Source organism: Brassica napus, chromosome C6 (assembly GCF_020379485.1).
Source record: "Brassica napus cultivar Da-Ae chromosome C6, Da-Ae, whole genome shotgun sequence".
Lineage (NCBI taxonomy): Eukaryota > Viridiplantae > Streptophyta > Magnoliopsida > Brassicales > Brassicaceae > Brassica > Brassica napus.
This window is the reverse complement of record NC_063449.1, coordinates 34,644,344-34,662,574: the sequence shown is the minus strand read 5'-3', so window position 1 is coordinate 34,662,574 and position 18,231 is coordinate 34,644,344. Positions and strand designations below refer to the sequence as shown.

The following is an 18,231-nucleotide window of genomic DNA, read 5'->3' as shown; positions in this document are numbered from 1 at the left end:
TCATGAAGGCGGCTCATGACATCTTCTTTAATGACTACAATGCCAAGTTCACTCTTGAACATTGTTGGAGGGAGCTTCGGTTTGATCAAAAATGGAGATCCCACACTTCGACACGAGATGGTGCAAAGGAGAAGAGGAAGGAACCTGCGGAGGAAGTGGGTGGCAAGGAAGATGTTAGGCCTCCCGGTGTGAAGGCTTCCAAAGCAGCAAAACGCAAGAAACACTTCAATGAACCAGCATTTGATCAGATAGAGAGCATTTTAGAGGCAAAGAATAACTTATTCAAACACAAACTCCTAGATAGGTTGGTAGGAAAAAATGCAGAAACTCTTTCTGATCAAGAAAGAGCTCTAAAAAACAAACTCATTTCAGAAATGCTTTAACGTGGTGAGTGGAAGCTTTTTTGTGCATTTATCAGTTGGTTAATCGTTTGATTTCTCTAGTTTCACTCTCTTGTGTTTTATGTTTTAGCTGTTGTATTTTCACATTGTTTGAATATGTTTTGGTTTATGTATATTGATAATGTTTGTATATGTTTTGGTATCTAGATTATTGATATGTATCCGTTTTTCTTTGTAGGTCACGGGTTCAAGGAGGAGGATGCGTGTGGACGTGGTTGTAGGTATCGGTTTCTTTATGTATCATATCAAGTCACGGGTAAGGTTGATGGTTGTAGTAGTATTATGTCAGATTGAATCACAGGAGAGTGTAGTATTTTGTATGTTTCTACACTCGTTTTAGGACCTTCGGTTAATATGGGTGTATGTACCCAGAGGATGTGTTTTCAAGTCACGGATGTATGTCCCCACGACTTGCCTTTTCAACTCACGGGTGTATGTACCCGAGCAACTTGAGTCATGTATCTATATATATATAAACTATGTCTTTCTATTATTTTTGTGCATCAAAGTGTTTCACAATAGTTGTAAACTTGAAAACCAAAACTTCTAAACTTGTAAACTTCGTTGATACACTTGCTTTGATACACTCATCACTTGCTTTGATACACTCATCAACCATCACCACTTGCTCTGATACACTTCTCATCCATCACCACGGGGGTTCACCACGATTGCATAGACATCACCACCTCTACTTGTCAAAAACCAATCCATAGAGGTAAAATACGAACTTTTCTTTTGTTATTATGAGGCAACAATGTCATTTACCATATAGAAAAGAAAAAAAAATGAATTCTATTAAAAAAAAATTATAATCCCTTTTGTTTATGAAAAAAAAATGAACTATAACTTTAAAATCAAAAAAAAAATTCTAAAAAAGATAAACATACCATATAGAAAAGAAAAAAATTGAATTTTATGAAAAAAATATTATACTCCCTTTTGTTTATGAAAAAAAAAGAACTATAACTTTAAAATCCAAAAAACATTTCTAAAAAAGATAAACATACCATATAGAAAAGAAAAAAAATGAATTATATGAAAAAAATATTATACTCCATTTTGTTTATGAAAAAAAAATGAACTATAACTTTAAAATCCAAAAAACAATTCTAAAAAAGATAAACATACCGTATAGAAAAGAAAAAAAAATGAATTCTATGAAAAAAAAATTAACTATAAGTTCTTCTTTTGTAGCAAGAAAAAGATCAATCAACAATGTCTTCCTCATCAAGCGATGAAGCAGATAAAGCTTTTGATGAAATGGTCGACAAAGTTGTTGATAATTTCATAGACACAGTAGTTGATGGTCAAACCAACTACCGGAAGAAACGAGCTTATATCGAAAGAGATCGAGAGCGAGGACACAATCAACTATGGAAAGACTATTTCATGGAAAATCCTACATACCCACCTGAAATGTTTAGGAGGCGTTTTCGAATGAACAAACCACTGTTCCTTCGCATTGTCGAGCGTCTAAGTAGTGAAGTTCCATACTTTCAGCAAACAAGAGATGCTGCGGGAAGGTACGGGCTTTCTCCCCTTCAAAAGTGTACGGCAGCTATACGTATGCTCGCATATGGTCAGTCGGGAGATACATATGACGAATATCTCCGACTTGGTGACAGTACATCACGTTTATGTTTGGCAAATTTCACTGATGCAATAATACAGTTGTTTGGAGATGAGTATCTACGAAGACCTACACCCAAGGATCTTCAACGATTACTCGATGTTGGAGAGGTACGGGGGTTTCTGGGGATGATAAGCAGCATCGATTGTATGCACTGGGAGTGGAAAAACTGCCCAACGGCTTGGAAAGGTCAATTCACATGTGGTTCAGGAAAGCCGACAATTGTCTTAGAAGCTGTTGCGTCACAAGATCTTTGGATATGACACGCATATTTCGGCTTACCAGGTACTCTTAACGATATCAATGTTCTAGATCGGTCACATGTTTTTGATGACATCTTACATGGTCGAGCACCTAAAGTTAAGTTCAAGGTCAACAACCACACTTATCGTATGACCTACTATCTTACTGACGGAATTTATCCAAATTGGGCAACATTTATCCAATCCATCCCACTTCCTCAAGGTCGTAAAGCCGAGAAATTTGCTGAAAAACAAGAATCCGCCAGAAAAGATGTCGAACGGGCTTTTGGAGTATTGCAATCGAGGTTTGCAATTGTTAAAAACCCAGCTCTACAATGGGACAAGGCAAAGATAGGAAAGATAATGAAAACTTGTGTCATATTGCACAATATGATAGTAGAGAACGAACGACACGGATACGCTCAAATTAATACATCTGAGTTTGAGTCAGGAGAGTCCAGCAGAAGTTCAAGGGTGAGAAGCATTGATAGTATTCATGTTGGTGATATGTTAGGGATCCGCAGAGAAGTTCAAGATTTAGAGAAGCATGCTCGATTGAAAGCTGATTTAGTGAAAAATATTTGGCAAAAGTTTGGTGATGAAGATGAATAAACTTTGTATGTTTTTGAATTTCTCTATTTATGTAATCTACTCTTAATGTATTGAATAAAAAATTTTCAAAATTTTATAATATATTTTAATATTTTATTCATGTATTCTGGATTATTATTATTATTTTTTTAATTTATATTATTATTTTATTCTTATGAACTCTTTATCCGGGTTCAATAATGCAGAAAACAACAAATACATGTTCATAACTATTTATGGTCCCACAAAAAAATATTAAAAAAATTGGGTGAACTCCACCAATGCTTATGCTCTAACGCATGTGTAAACTGTAAAGTGTGACTCTGTAATAACGCTTAAGTGTCTCGGATATATAACCGAAAAGAAAAATTAGATGTTTGTTCCTGGTTTAATCACAAATCCCAGTTCATTTAGAGAGATTTGACGTTTATTTTCTTAATTGATTTATTTTATTACAAAATACAAACTATTATATAGACAAATTTTACAAATGATATTTTTATTTAGGTTATCAAAATTCATGTCTAGCGATTCTATTTGTAAGGATGTTAAAAAAACACGATTCTATTTGTATTTACTATTTTAAATCGCTTTTTGAATATTTAAACAACAGTTTTATTTGCAAAATATTATATAATTTTTATTAGTTTACATAATTGTTAATAAATCATTTTTAACTCAAAATATATGTAATGTAAAAGCATTAACTGCACATTTAGCTAAACCATTAAACTGTTTTGAACCCATAGACTTAACACAGAGATTTGACTTAGAAATCATATTAAAGTAGCCAAGCCATGTGCAATTCCATTGTAAATTGAACTCTGAAATAAAAATTCGAAAAAGATCCGAAATCTAAGCAAAGAATCATCTTTAATACTTGCAATCAGATTCACACACACACAACCAACAAAAAAGAGAGTAAACGAAGAAAATGGCCTTCAAGAATCATTCCTCGAGAACAGTTTCTACTTCTTCTTCACTTCCTTTCAGATTCACAACAATCATTACACTACTACTCATCTTCTGTACCTCTTACTACATCTTCTTCTCACAGCTCGATCACTCTCCATTGACTTCTTCAGCGGAAAATCCTCCCTTCGCTGGAGATCTTCGAGACCTAACATCCCCTTGGAACAAACTCTCTTTCTGACCAATCTCCCAGAAGCTAAAACTCGCCGTCTTCTGCAAATCATGGCCCGTTGGTTCGATCCCCGGAGGAATGGAGCGTCACGCATACACTCTCTACACTTCTCTCGCCTCAAGAGGCCACGAGGTTCACGTCTTCACGGTTTCTTCCGACAGAACTAACCATCATAAAAACCAAGAAGAGTATTACAACAAAGGAGATCTACACATCTACTTTGCTCCAAACGAAAACGGTGGACTTAACATCTCTCATGCTTTCGAGATCTTCCACAGAATCAACGGTGTAGATCGTCCTTTCGACTATGTTCACACCGAGAGTGTTGCTTTACCTCATTGGCGAGTCAAGATGGTGCCTAAAGGTGACGTGGCTGTGACGTGGCATGGGATTTGGTACGAGATTATGCATTCTAAGCTTTTTGAAGAGCTTTATTACTCGAATGATCATCATATCTCCGATCTTGATCACACAATGCCTAGACTCGTCGATGAAATCAGATTCTTCCCGGCTTATAAACAACACATTTGCATAAGCAACAGCGCGCGTGAGGTTCTTGTTAACATCTATCAGCTTCCTAAGAGAAACGTTCATGTTATAGTCAACGGCGTTGACCAGACTAAGTTCGTGTACTCCCCTGAAACTGGAGCTAGGTTTAGGGCGAAACACGGTGTTCCTGTTGGTAATGGGACGGTTATTGTGATGGGTGTGTCTGGACGTTTGGTGAGAGACAAAGGACATCCACTTCTGTACGAAGCGTTTGCTTTGATCGCTAAAACGCACCCTCAAGTGTACCTCCTTGTGGCTGGATCTGGTCCTTGGGGGAAAAGATACGCGGAGCTTGGTGAACACGTTAGGGTTTTAGGGTCTTTAGAGCCAGAAGAGCTCTCTGGTTTCTACAACGCTTTGGATGTGTTTGTGAATCCAACGTTGAGACCTCAAGGGCTTGATTTGACGATCATTGAGGCAATGCAGTGTGGGAAACCTGTTGTGGCGCCGAACTACCCTAGCATTGTTGGGACGGTGGTTGTGGATGAGCGTTTTGGGTATACGTTTTCTCCAAACGTGAGGTCTCTTGTTGAGACGCTGGAATCTGTTGTGAGAGATGGGTCTATGGTTTTGGAGATGAAGGGGAAAGATTGTAAGGATTATGCTCTTTCAATGTTTACAGCTACTCAGATGGCTTCGGCTTATGAGAGATTCTTTATGTGTATGACTAATGAGAGGTATTGTAGGTACCCTCTCCATATAGACAGTTGATTTTTTTTTTTTCATTGATTTTGTAAGTTACTTTGAATCATTTCTTTTGTAACAAGATACTTGATCTCATGGATTACACAATTTCATTCTCTTCATTTACACAATACACATACTTGCAAGTTTTTTTTCTGTCTAGTAACGAAACTTAAAGTATTAGGTTATGTATTCGGTTTAATCTATATAACGGTCGTTAGGGCCGGTTATGTTAGGCCATCAGCATTGGTGTCTCTCACCAACTATAATAATATTTACTTAAGAAAATTTTTCAGAAAATTGAAGGATTCATCTTCTAGCATAGTCTCAGATTTTTTAAGAATTTCACTAGTTAAATATTATTATAATCGGTGAGAATATGTCTTTATTTTTGGATTTTATTCTACACACTTTTTTTTTTTTGATTATCCAGGTATCCGGACCTTAGTCCGACTATCCCACCGCGTCCAACCGGAACTGGCGAGGAAGGTCCTGGAGGCCAAACGAAAACCATGTTAAATCCGCTGTGGCCGGGGCTCGAACTCGTGATGGCGGGCACCTCAGCCGAGGTTTCTTTACCACCAGACCACGAGGCCCGGTTAGAAAAACTGTTGTGGGTAAACTTTTTATAGTGACTGACCCCACCCCGAAAGGTCCCGCATCCAGGAAAGCCCCTTACGATTTTTTTGGAGAGGTTTCAGTACCACCCCGCCGACAGAGTGTCGAATCCGCGACCTCTGGCAGTCGTGTGTGAGAATCCCTTCAGTACTGCCGCTAGGCCACCTGAGGTATCTCAAAACTGTTGTGGATAAACTTTTTATAGTGACTGACCCCACTCCGAAAGGCTCAGCATCCAGGAAAACCCCTTAGGATTTTTTTGGAGAGGTTTCAGTACTACCCCGCCGACAGAGTGTCGAACCCGCGACCTCTGGCAGTCGTGTGTGAGAATCTCTTCAGTAGTGCCGCTAGGCACCTTAGGTATCTCTTATTCTACACTCTTCTGGTTAATACTCGATGTATATTCGTTTGAACCCTAAGTTTTAAAAGTTATTATAATATATATTTCATAAACTCCCAAATTATAGAAAATTTTAAATTAAATTAACTTTAATATTTTTAACTCCTTATATCTCGAATCCAACCATGAGAGCACGATAAATAAAATCTCAGTAGTGTATCTAACAATACTAAAAGGAGAATAAGCTGCCTAGAGAGAGTGTCCACCTTGGTTTAAAAAGTCAACCAATTAGAGAACTTTTTTGTAGCCACCTCATCATCTCCTTAAACCTACGCGGCTCTGTCTTTTGAGCTTCATCTCATCTGAAAATAGAAGCAATTATTGTCTTCTCTGATTCTCATCCTCAACGGCCACGCCATCCACAACTACTACTCATAATATCCGATTAATTACTTCATCAGTCGACCCTATTTTATCGCTTTAGATTCTCCAAGCTCAAAAGTTTATAAATCCCTCACTTTCACCTACCTCAGCATATTCACCAGTAAATGTTCAGTTCTTCAACGATCTCAGCCTTGCATTGGGAGAGTCCGAGCTCCGATTCGTCTTAATGCATTTCTGGGATGACGAAACAGCACTGGCCGATGATCCGTTTTTGGGACTCGAGAAACATCAAGAAGCATGGTGAATTCATGGAAAATCACTCTAATTTTCCTTGATGAGAAGGTATTGTATCCACAAGCATCTTATATTCGATCTTAATTTTGTTTTTTAAAAGGCCGATGATCTAACTCTTCTAGCTTTGAACGCAAAATTAGTCATCCGAGCGTTCGCTAATCTTGAATCGGCAGCAGAGTTTGAAGAGGTTGGTAGATTTATTTGCATCATCTCACCCGGTTGGCCTCAGAAGATTAATCAAATCCTTTTTTGGTTATATACGAGTTAAGTTTATGTTACATTGGCTTCAAAGATCTGATTTCTGATTCAATTTTTATTAGAAAACGTTATATATGCGTCTTTGAATTAGTATTTTTGTAACATTTTCCTCGGTCCATTGTATTTCAGTCAAATGTTCCTCACTACAACTGATTAGAGTTTGGAGAATCAGTTGAAAGACATGGTGAAGCGTGGAAAGAATCTGAGAGTGAAGGTAAAATTTTCTTCAAGAGCTTTTGCTGAGGGTTTCAATCGAATCACTTCAACTTTTTTTATCTCTTGGGTTTCAATCGAATCACACTCATTGATCTCTGATTCATTAGGAAGCTGATTGAGGATATAGATGAGTACGACGGTGAAGACCCTCTCTTCCCATGGATAAAGTGAGTTCATTTTTTATCTATTCTTGATTATAAAAAGCCTTCTTGATCCTGAGATTTGAGGTTTCTCTCCAGGTGTGTTAAATGGATGCAGGAGGCGTTTCCTCCGGGTGGAGAGTGCTCGGGTCTGTTGGTGATATACGAGCAGTGCGTGAGAAAGTTCTGACACTCGGACCGGTACAAGGATGATCTTCATTACCTCAAGGTCTGGTTGGAATATGTAATGTTTCTTTCTCTCTTTTTTAGCTCTTCCTTGAATGATCTTCTTTTGTATTGGAAGTGTAGTTTACTAAAGGGAAGTGGTTTATCCTTTTGAAGGCGGAAAATTGCGCTGATGCGGAAGTGATTTATAAGTTTTTGGAGGTTAATGATATTGGGAGGATGCATGGTTTGTACTACAGAGATTATGGGTTGCACATGGAGTTTAAAGGTAAGGTGAAGACTGCTAATGAGATCTTCAATCTCAGAATTTCTAGGTGAGTTTTCTTCGTTTTGGGTCCTTGGCTTTTGTCACGTGATTTGATTAATAAAGTGTGAAACTCTGTGCAGGAATGCAAAGCCTGTGGAGAAGTTGAATGATGCTTACAAGAAGTTTATGGTGAGAACTATGAGAAGGACCAAAACAGTTGATGATGTAAGAAGTTTCTTCTGTATGTTTATCTATGCTTAAGTTTTTTTTTCCACATGATGATTTAATGTTTTTTTACCTACTAGCAGGAGCCAAAGGAGAATGACTTACCGTCAAGAAGCTTTGGGACTGTATTGTCTAGGGTAGATAATAATAGTGTGACACAGTAATTAATTACTTTGAAAGTTTTATTAATATATTTTGTTAAGCTCTCTTACATGACAATGTGTTGTATAGAAACAGGAAGGCAAGCTTTGGGACCACAAGCAAATAGAACAAAGCTGAATCAGTAAGCAGTTTCATCATTATGTATTTCTTTCTTTAAACATATATATAAACTTCATCAAAACTCTAAATTATTGAGCAACTCTCTGTCTCTGATTTTTGTAGCTCATCCAAGGCACCTTTGGCTGTGTACAAGGATACTACAACGGGGGATCAAACAGAGTCGGACAAGTCAAAACCAGAGTTTGGTTCTGGGCTTATGCTTGGAGGCAGAGCAGAGAGGAACAAAGAAAACAATGTCTTACCTGGAAAATGGGCAGCATTCAAGGTCTTGTTTTTGCTCTAACTGCGAAAACTAAACTAAACTTATCTCTGTAAACTGTTCACTTACCTGCATATATGTATTTTCACAGGTTCCTCAGAAACCCATTGTGAGAACTGCTGCTTCATTTTTTGAGGTTTTTGTCGACGAAGAAGAATGTACAGAGTAAGTTACACAATTTGTTTCTGATTCCATAACAAGACATAGATGTTTCGTTATTAACTTTTGATTATGAAACAGCAGTGAGGGAGTAGAGAAAAGGAAGAAGATTGAAACCATCTCACCATCATCATCAAACGTTTTGCCACTTAATGATGGCCGTGATAAAGAAGTAAGCATAAAACCCCTTCTTGATTCACCCAAACAATTATCACATGACTTGAGTATCTAACAATGTTTCCTTTATAAAAACTGTAGAGAAACAGAGCTGCTGCGACAGAACCCTTTAAGACACTTCCCTCGCAACAGCTTCCTACGATGATTTACGAAAATAATCATCATAGACAACAATGTTCTGAAATTTGAGATTTGACATTTGAGCTTTTGTCTATAAAGCTCCTTATGTTTTCTGCCTGTTTGGGTTTGTGTTTTTTTATGTACTGAGATTTATTATGTACCATAAAGTCCATAATGAATGAGTTTTTCGTTTCTTGAAACTTATGTGTTCTGTAATTGATTCCAGTTACTTTATAACCATGTGTACACTGACTGGTTGGTTCATAAATTCACAATATTTTGTATATTTTGGAGCTTGTGACTTTTGGGGTCGAGATGAAACCTTGGTTCATAAATTCATAAGTTCACAATATTCTGGGATGAGAAGGTATTGTATCCACAAATGTAAATTGGAACGAGACATAGTAGATTAGCATGGCCCATGCGCAAGGATGATACACACTATTTGAAAAATGGTTCAAAAATAGATCAATTCTCGATTTAAAAAAAATAAAAAAATCAAAACAAATGGTGAAAAAATATAACCAAATATAACAAAAAAATTAAAAAAAAATGAAAAAAATTACGGTACAGCGGATAAAACAGAAGACCAAAAAATATATGACAAGTTCAGACAAACTTGCAAACATCTAATTGTAAAATCGGGATATGCCCTCTAAACACTACAACAATACAAACTCATCAACTCACCACATAGTAACCACTTATAGCCACAATTATACACACATCTTTTTTTTTTTTGTAACACACATCTACTGACAATTATACACACATCTACTACGCAGTTTAAACAAATACTCCATCAACTGCAGCAAATCCTTCGCAACATACGGTCACGAAAATAATCAAACTCAACAACCCCGCATAGGAATTGGGTTTGTCCTCCTAAGATTTTATCTAATTTTTTTGTCACATTAAGATTTTAATTATTGTTAATAGCATTATACCTTTAAATTAATCTAAATTAAATTAAATTTAAATATATAATATTTGTTATTTAATTTAATTTAATTTAACACATTTTTAATATTAAAAATAGGACAAATACTAATTTCCTTTAACTCTAGAAAATCCCCAATTCTTTTCTTCATCATCATCAAACTTTTTCTCTTCTTTCATGGTAAAGTCACTCTTCCCTATCTTCTAGCTTTTTCTCTCTCTCCTTCCACCTCTTTCATCTCTATTTACAATTAAAGAACACAAGTATACAACTCGGTCAAAGCTTTTTGATCGGTTAAGCTCATCTCCTATGCTTCTCCACTCAGTGTTCAAATGGGCTGAGATCTCAGTGTTCAAATGGGCTGAGATGAAACCTTGGTTTACACATCTCCATTACTATTCGATTCAGTTATCAATGCCATGTGTAAAGCTCGTGACTTTGAGAGTCAGTGATGATGGTGTGCTTAGTTTTTTTAATCTTTTTATGGCGTGCTTAGTTTTTTTAAGCTTTTGTATCGTATATATAAGTTGATGGGTTTTGATAACTTATTAGTGTCAATGTATCATTTTGTTAGAACCAAAACCTTCATGATACTCATATTAGTGAGTTTGTTTGTTATTGGGTACGCTTGTGAAGCTTAAGTAAGAAATTCCTTTTTGTGTATTACTAGATGTTCCTATTTTCATATAGTTTGCACACATATTTTGTATTGGTTCTGTCATTATTTAATGTTTGTGACCTGTTTATATGTGTGCGTCATGCAGAACAATTGTCACTTGCTAGGAAGGTGGTCAGATATTTGATAACTGTAAATTTGAATTTGTGGTGAATTAGAGAAGACAATTGGTTATTTGATAACGATGAGATAAACGTATTTTGTTGAGCCATCAATAAAACACTACTCTTAACATGTTGGGTGAAGCAGAGCTATTGGAGGAAGCCGAAGCAATGATAAAGAACATAACAGTGGAATAAACCACTATTATATGGAGCTCTTTTTTTTTCTACTCGCAGGAAAAAGGGTAACATTGAGATGACTGAAAAAGTAGTAAAGTGTTTGCTGAAGCTGGATCCAGATGTGCACATATCTAATGCTTGCTATTTATGTGTTTTTCGAAGAGGCAGTTGAACAGAGGGTTTTCATGAAGGAAACATAGGTGAAGAAGGAAGTACGTGCAGTTCCTGCATGAAAACAAAAGTATTTGACATAAATTCATAATTTTTTAAATGTACATCACTTTTAGATTTTAACTGTTCGTCATTTCACCACTATCTTAAGAACGAATTTATATACATTTTCTTATCACCAAAAGATAAATAATAAATTTTAAAATTTTAAAATATACATTGGGTAATTTTAACGTCCAAATAATAAATAATCAATATTAAAAATTTTAAAATATACATTGGTTAATTTTAACGTAAAAACAATGTTTGAATTATATGTTAATCTAACCATATATTTATAAAATTCAAATAAATGAGATAAAAGAATAATTGAATTTCAACTAAAGTTTAATTTATTTTCTTATTCAGTTTGTTTACCAAGTTATATGTATTTTGACAATGAAAGAAAAAAATTTGAACTTTAATAATTTTAAAACTTTAGTCACCAAAACCAATACAAAATAGCAAAATTTTCTAATAATTTATATAGCATTTTCAGTCTAAGTGTAAAATATGTAGTCAAATACAGATTATATAATAAACTATTTAAATTAAAATAAAGGAAAGAAATCCGGGAGCAGCCCGAAAAAATCTCTAATATGTTTAATTTGTGGAAGATGAGGAGAAAGAGTCCAGAAATGATATATATTTTTCAAACTTAATTTTAAATCGTGTATCTACGCGAGACATTAGGGAATACAAACATGATAAATTAAATTATGTCACTCACTTTTACTGTATACTAGCCCCTGTTCTAAAATTCGGCTGTCTAGGCGTTACGCGTTACTTTTCCGCCCCGATTTATGCCAAATCGGTTTAAAAAATTGGATATCCGATTTTTTTTCGCCTAGACCGCCTAAATGACCGTCTGGCCGCCTAAATGACCGTCTAGCCGCCTAGGCGGCCGCCTAATCTATTTATTTATTTATTTTTTATTTTATTTTTTTATTTTATTTTTTTATTTTTTTTATTTTTAATAATATTTTTATTTATTTATTTGATCTAAAATTTTATAAATATCATTTATATTCATAATTTTGATGAAAATTACACTATATTAAGTTTATATATTCTATTTGTGTGTTTTATAAATCTTAGACATGAAAATGTATTAATGTTATACACAATTAAAGATTAACATGTTTTATAACATAGTAAACCATCTAAAAATTCTGCCCTGCTTAATTTCCGATTAATCTCCGATTTTCTCTTTAGGCGCTAGGCCCAACCCGACCGTCCGACTAGCGCCTAGCGCTTTCCCGAACAGGGATACTAGCTAAAGACCAGTGTCTTGAACGGAGAGAGATGATTATATAAAATACTTTTAGACATTTATTTAACATTAGACCCTTCTTTTTTGATAAAGAGCTTTTTAGCATTAGACATTACATATTTAAATATTTGTTGCAACCATTTTTTTTTCATCCGCAGCATTGTATATTTTGCAAAGACGGATGATTACATATTTAAATATTTGTTGCAAACATTTTTTTTTCATCAGATTCATTGATGCTATTGATGAAAATTGCTTTAGGCCATATGCATTGGTTAAAGCTCTCGATGCATTTCTTAACACATGTTTTAATATTTAAAAAGTACTAACCAATAAGAAAATGAGAAATTATTGCACAGTTGATTAATAATGCTTCAACCGTCTCTTGTTGAACAGACTTCTCTTTCCTCTCACATCACTTTTCCTATTTTTTGAATTATTTAATTTATTTCTTTTACAAGAAACCTTTCCAGATACCTATAGTTGCCGATGCCCTTAGTAGAGAATAAGAAAAATGTATGCTTGTTATATGTTGATGAAAAAGATCAGAGAAACACCCCTTATGTGTAGTGTAAAGATCAAGCCAAGCCATGGTATTAATAATGAATACTTAACAATATCTTAACGCAGAATAAAGCATGCCAAATTTGTCATAATTAAGTTACACATTATATAATACTAGGGTCGGTCTGCGATACGCGGAATATTCGTTACGTGTCATGTATATAACTATATAATTGCACATTTTTACGTGTGTTTTGTGTAAGCTCTTAGAAAAGAAGTGTATAATAACGTTTATGGTTTTTAAAAATGTTAGGATGTGTGGAAGAATTATGTATGTTAAGATTAATTATGTTTCATTTCAATGTTTGTGTCTATATTAATAAGTTGTATTGTATAATATATTATTATTTGTGTATGAGCTATAGGTGGTGTTTTCGTTGTATGCTTTTCTTTTTGATAATTATGAATCGATAGTTAGTTGGTTGATTGTAGTTTTCTATATTTTGGGCTCTTAAAATGGTCTCGTTGTTCTCATGGTTATCATTTTTATGAGCCGATTGGATTCAACATGATTGAATTTCGTTACGGTTTATATTATATTGAATATGATATTGAAGAACTGAGTAGAATGATAAAATATGACACGGATCCGGTTTGAATCCTGCTGGCCATTGAGGGAAAAATTTAACATCCGGACTCTCCCAGCATCCGGTGACCGAGGCGTTCTCCGGCCGATAACGTAGACTGCTACGGATATTCACCGCTAGTCTGGACCCACTTCGGTGGGGCAAGGATACACCGGGTTATTAAAAAAAAATTTAAAAATAAAAGTGCAAATCTAATTGTTTCAGTTTGAAATATTTCAATTATTTAAGGTCGTATTTATGGAACCAAAAAATACTCAAATAATAATAAAGATGATGAAAATAGATATAAATTATTTTTTCGTCCTTGTTGTTGAACTCCGTTTATTTTTTAATTTTTGGATGATTGATTTTTTTATATTATAATACTTTCTTTAATTTATTTCAATTTCTTTAATAATCTTTTAAAATTTATTTGTTTTGTACAAAAATATGATTTCATGATGATATTTATAATATTTTTACTCAAAAGATTAACTATTTTGAGATGTAGGATTAAACCCGTTCGTATGTACGGGTAATAAGAAAGTGAAAGTTATTTAAAGCTACCTTAAATTTTTATATTTAAAAAAATATTTCATTTATTTTCAACTTAAAATAATATTAATCTTCACTATTTGTCTTGTTGTTCTTATTAGAATTTAAAGGCTTAATAAATTAATAGGAAATTTTTCTTTTTTTATTAATGTAATTATTTTAGATTTTTCAATGTTTTTATACCTTAACTATAAAAGTAAGTAAAATAACATTACTTAAAATCATAGTTGAAACTCAATATATATATATACTATATCATGGATTATTTCTCTTTTTATCATTTGTTTTTGAACATGTGGATATTTTATTTTCTCTTCTAAGTTTAATTTTGAACTTATTGAGGTAGATAATGAGAAAAAATGAATAAATTTAATTTTTTATTTTTCTTAAATTATTTAAATAGCATAACAATTTAAAATTGATTATTTAACGATATGCATACTTATTAATGTTTCTATCAAGTAATCAATTCTATCCAAACTGATTATGATTTTTAAAACAAATAATATTGTTAATTGTTAGAGTGTAATTGATTGTTGTTTTATTTTTATTTGATTATTTTTTGAATAATATTTTTGTACTTAGGTTTTATTATATAGATAATTAACGTAAGTTTACCATAATTTATTTTTCATTTACTCATGTTTACCTTACTTTTTATTTCCTTTGTTTGATATGGTTATGAAACCCTCTAGATATGGGTGATGATTGGTTCGACTGTAGCGGTAAGAATTTAGCTGTAGTTAAGTTGGCTGTAGCTGTAAAGTTGTTACTGTAGATGTTCTTGCAGAGACTTTTGATGTACTTAAATTTGTTGTAGCTGTAAACTATAAATATTTCAAAATAAAATATGTTATGTATATATAAAATAATTATTTTTTGTCGACTAAAATAATTTTTATTAATGATTTTTATAAATTATAAAATTTTACTGTTATTTAAAATGTGATATGTAAATAATATTTATGTTTTTTTTTAAAAAAAATCGATAATTTTAAAAACACCCAGAATTAAACTAAAATATTTATAGATGTTTTTATTATGATTTTCTAATTTATTTGATATTATAGATAGTTTTTCATTGTACAATTTCTATAGTCTATAAAACAAAGATGTACGTTTTTTTGCCTAAAATACATAAGAAAAAAATTATTTTAATTTTTTCGCTGTAGCCTTAAAAGTAAAGGTAAAACATGATTGGTAAAAGTTAATAGAAATATATTATAGGATTTAACTTACAAAAATAAAGGTACAACATGATTGGTAAAATTAAATGATTTAAAAAATAAATAAAGCTAACGTAGTGAGATAAAGCCTAACCAATCACCCCCACGGTTAAAAATGGTCTCTACCTATCTATTCAATATGGGGAATGCCAATTTTCAATATCAAAACTTAGCCTTCGTTTTCATTTTCCAATACCTTCGGCAACTCGCCAAATACGAAAGGTCAGACATACAAAGTCATTCAACATAACACAATATATACAAATGACAATAGGGAGATCATAATTTACCTTTTAAAACTAAGAGAAGAACGTCTTCAAAGTGTAAGCGTATATTTACAGAGGACCATGCCTTGTCTAATGTTAAGCGAGTTATATATGCATGGTAGGTCTCACTCGGAAATCTTGATCAAGGTGAGTTAATCCCATGTGGAATTATTTGATTCACATGTCATGAGCCAAAAATATATTACAACAATACTGTAGATGGTCTTATAAAATTAAGTATTGAAAACATAACTTTCAATACGCAACGTAAGCCTAGACCATTGGGAATAAATCTGCCCCAGCTTGAGCGAGGTGTAGCAACATAAGTAGGAACTAAAGATTGTTACTTTTCCTGCTTAAGGTAAACAGAGAACGTAAGTTTTAAATCTTATCTATTAAAATAGAAGTCATGATTTTTTTCATGTTTGATTTTTTTTTTTGAATTTGGACCATCATTTAATTTTTTATTATATGTATTTTATTACGACTAGTAATATATAGAATTTTTAAACTACTTTAATCATAATATCTTTTGATATCTTTTCATTTTAAATATAAATATATTTATTTTAAAATTATAACAAATCTGTTTAAATTTTTTTTAACAAAATCTTATTTTTCAAAAAGTATATTTAATTATTTTAAATAATTTCGAAATTACGTATGAAATATTCTTATAAATTAATATATTCAGCTATCGTCTATACAATAAAAAATAAAAAAATCTATCCTATTTTTTATCTATTATATAATCATAATCAATTATATTAAAAAGATATTATATTGAACTATATATGATAAAATTGTATTAAATTGATAAATTTATGAAACGATGTGTTTTCTCTGAAAGGGACACGTATTGCGACGACAACCTCCGACTTTCTGACGTGGATGCTGAAATAGCGCGCCTAGGAAAAAGGAAACAATCTTTTATATAGATAGATAGATTCTTATTTGTCTGCACGTAATGGATTGTAAATGTAAACAATCTATCTATATATGCAATCACTCTTTAATATTAATGGAAATATTTGACGGAATAAACAATTTATCTATGCAAAATTTATTTTCTACATATAGAGACCACTATACAATATATATCAAAATTGGACCATAAAATTTAAATATAATATATGAGTAAATGAAAGCTTCATTTTCTCCTTCCAAAGTTTGAAATGCTTGTAATCATGGCGTGAACACAAAGTTTAATATTCATGTCTCAATTATAAGACTTCCTAATATGTGTATTATCTTAAATTAGAAGACATTAATGCTATGAATTAAAACTGAATTAGGTGGTTGCCTGCGAATTCGCAGATATAAATATTGTATGAATATATATATATTATGTATAAAATGTCATATAGTTTGAAACATTAAAAATATAATTTTTAATTTCATATAGTTTGAAAATCAGTCGTAAAATTTCTATAAATTTGATGTAAAAATAACTGATGAATATTTAGTTATAAAAAATGCTTGCAAAATTATATATGTAATTATCACATTAACTTCACCAACACATATTATGCATCTTTTCGGCATCTTCTTATTTTTCTCATTATCATTTCGTTATATTTATTCAATGTTTGCTAATTTTTTCTTTACTTTTTACATATTTTTTGCCAAATATTTATTTCTCTTTCTAAATAGTAATATAAAACATACAATCAATAAACCAAAAATCCATCTTAGAATTCTATTCGATCATAACATTATTTTTTTTCAATCATAACATTACCATATTCACTATATTTTTTATTTTAAATGCAAAATATTTTTTAAATCGTAATGCTCGTATGTTCCGTTAAATATAATCTATCCAATTTTTAAAGCCTAATTATTTATAAAGGATATATGGACATTATAAGGGATTAGTTAGTATTATTGATACAACTATATTTTTGTATGAATATGAAATCATTATATCGATTTCTATAAATTATTTATTATTTATTATTTTATGTAGTATATAAATATAAAAAGAATTGATGAAACATTATTATACTTTCTATAACTTTGACATTAGCTACCATTAATTATTATTTGTAATATCATCATTTATGTTATTTGGCAAGTGATAATAATTAGTTTTAGACTTATCTTTTATTTTAGATTAATTATAATTATTAAAAATTATAAAAGTTTCTTTCATTATGTTATTTAATTTATAAAAATACAAAGAATTTATCAAACATTATTATTATTTATATAATTTCAACCATTAGTTCCATAAATCATTATATGTAATATAATTTATATTATTCGGCAAGTGATATTAATTGGTTTTAGATTTATTTTTTAATTTAAATCTAAAATAAATTTAATAAAATTAAAATTTATCGACCAGAAAAACATAACAATTTTCTTAAGACTTCACAATGATCGACATGTAAGAAAAAAATATTTAAGTAACTTCTCATTTAATATGTATGATAATTTTTATTTTTATAAATGTTTTATAAACTCATATAAATAATTTAAAATTAAGATGAAATAATTTTGTAAGCCATGATAGATAGTTA

The 18,231-nt window shown here is 32.0% G+C and overlaps 2 protein-coding genes and 1 pseudogene across 2 annotated transcripts; all 3 read left to right on the top strand.

Annotated features, from left to right (window-relative positions):
• The first annotated feature begins 2,950 nt into the window (after positions 1-2,950).
• LOC106403739 lies at positions 2,951-5,375 on the top strand. Its single transcript, XM_022704045.2, has one exon. The coding sequence runs from the start codon at positions 4,090-4,092 to the stop codon at positions 5,269-5,271; it is 1,182 nt and encodes a 393-aa protein (XP_022559766.1). The 5' UTR covers positions 2,951-4,089; the 3' UTR covers positions 5,272-5,375.
• A 2,227-nt stretch (positions 5,376-7,602) lies between these two features.
• Positions 7,603-9,218, top strand: LOC106403738 (mitotic spindle checkpoint protein BUBR1-like). The gene is made up of 8 exons (XM_048759871.1): positions 7,603-7,695; positions 7,804-7,994; positions 8,068-8,152; positions 8,236-8,312; positions 8,537-8,699; positions 8,785-8,858; positions 8,934-9,024; positions 9,111-9,218. The coding sequence occupies exons 1-8, from the start codon at positions 7,603-7,605 to the stop codon at positions 9,216-9,218; spliced, it is 882 nt and encodes a 293-aa protein (XP_048615828.1).
• A 288-nt stretch (positions 9,219-9,506) lies between these two features.
• Positions 9,507-9,616, top strand: LOC125589515 (annotated as a pseudogene).
• The last annotated feature ends 8,615 nt before the right edge of the window (positions 9,617-18,231 follow it).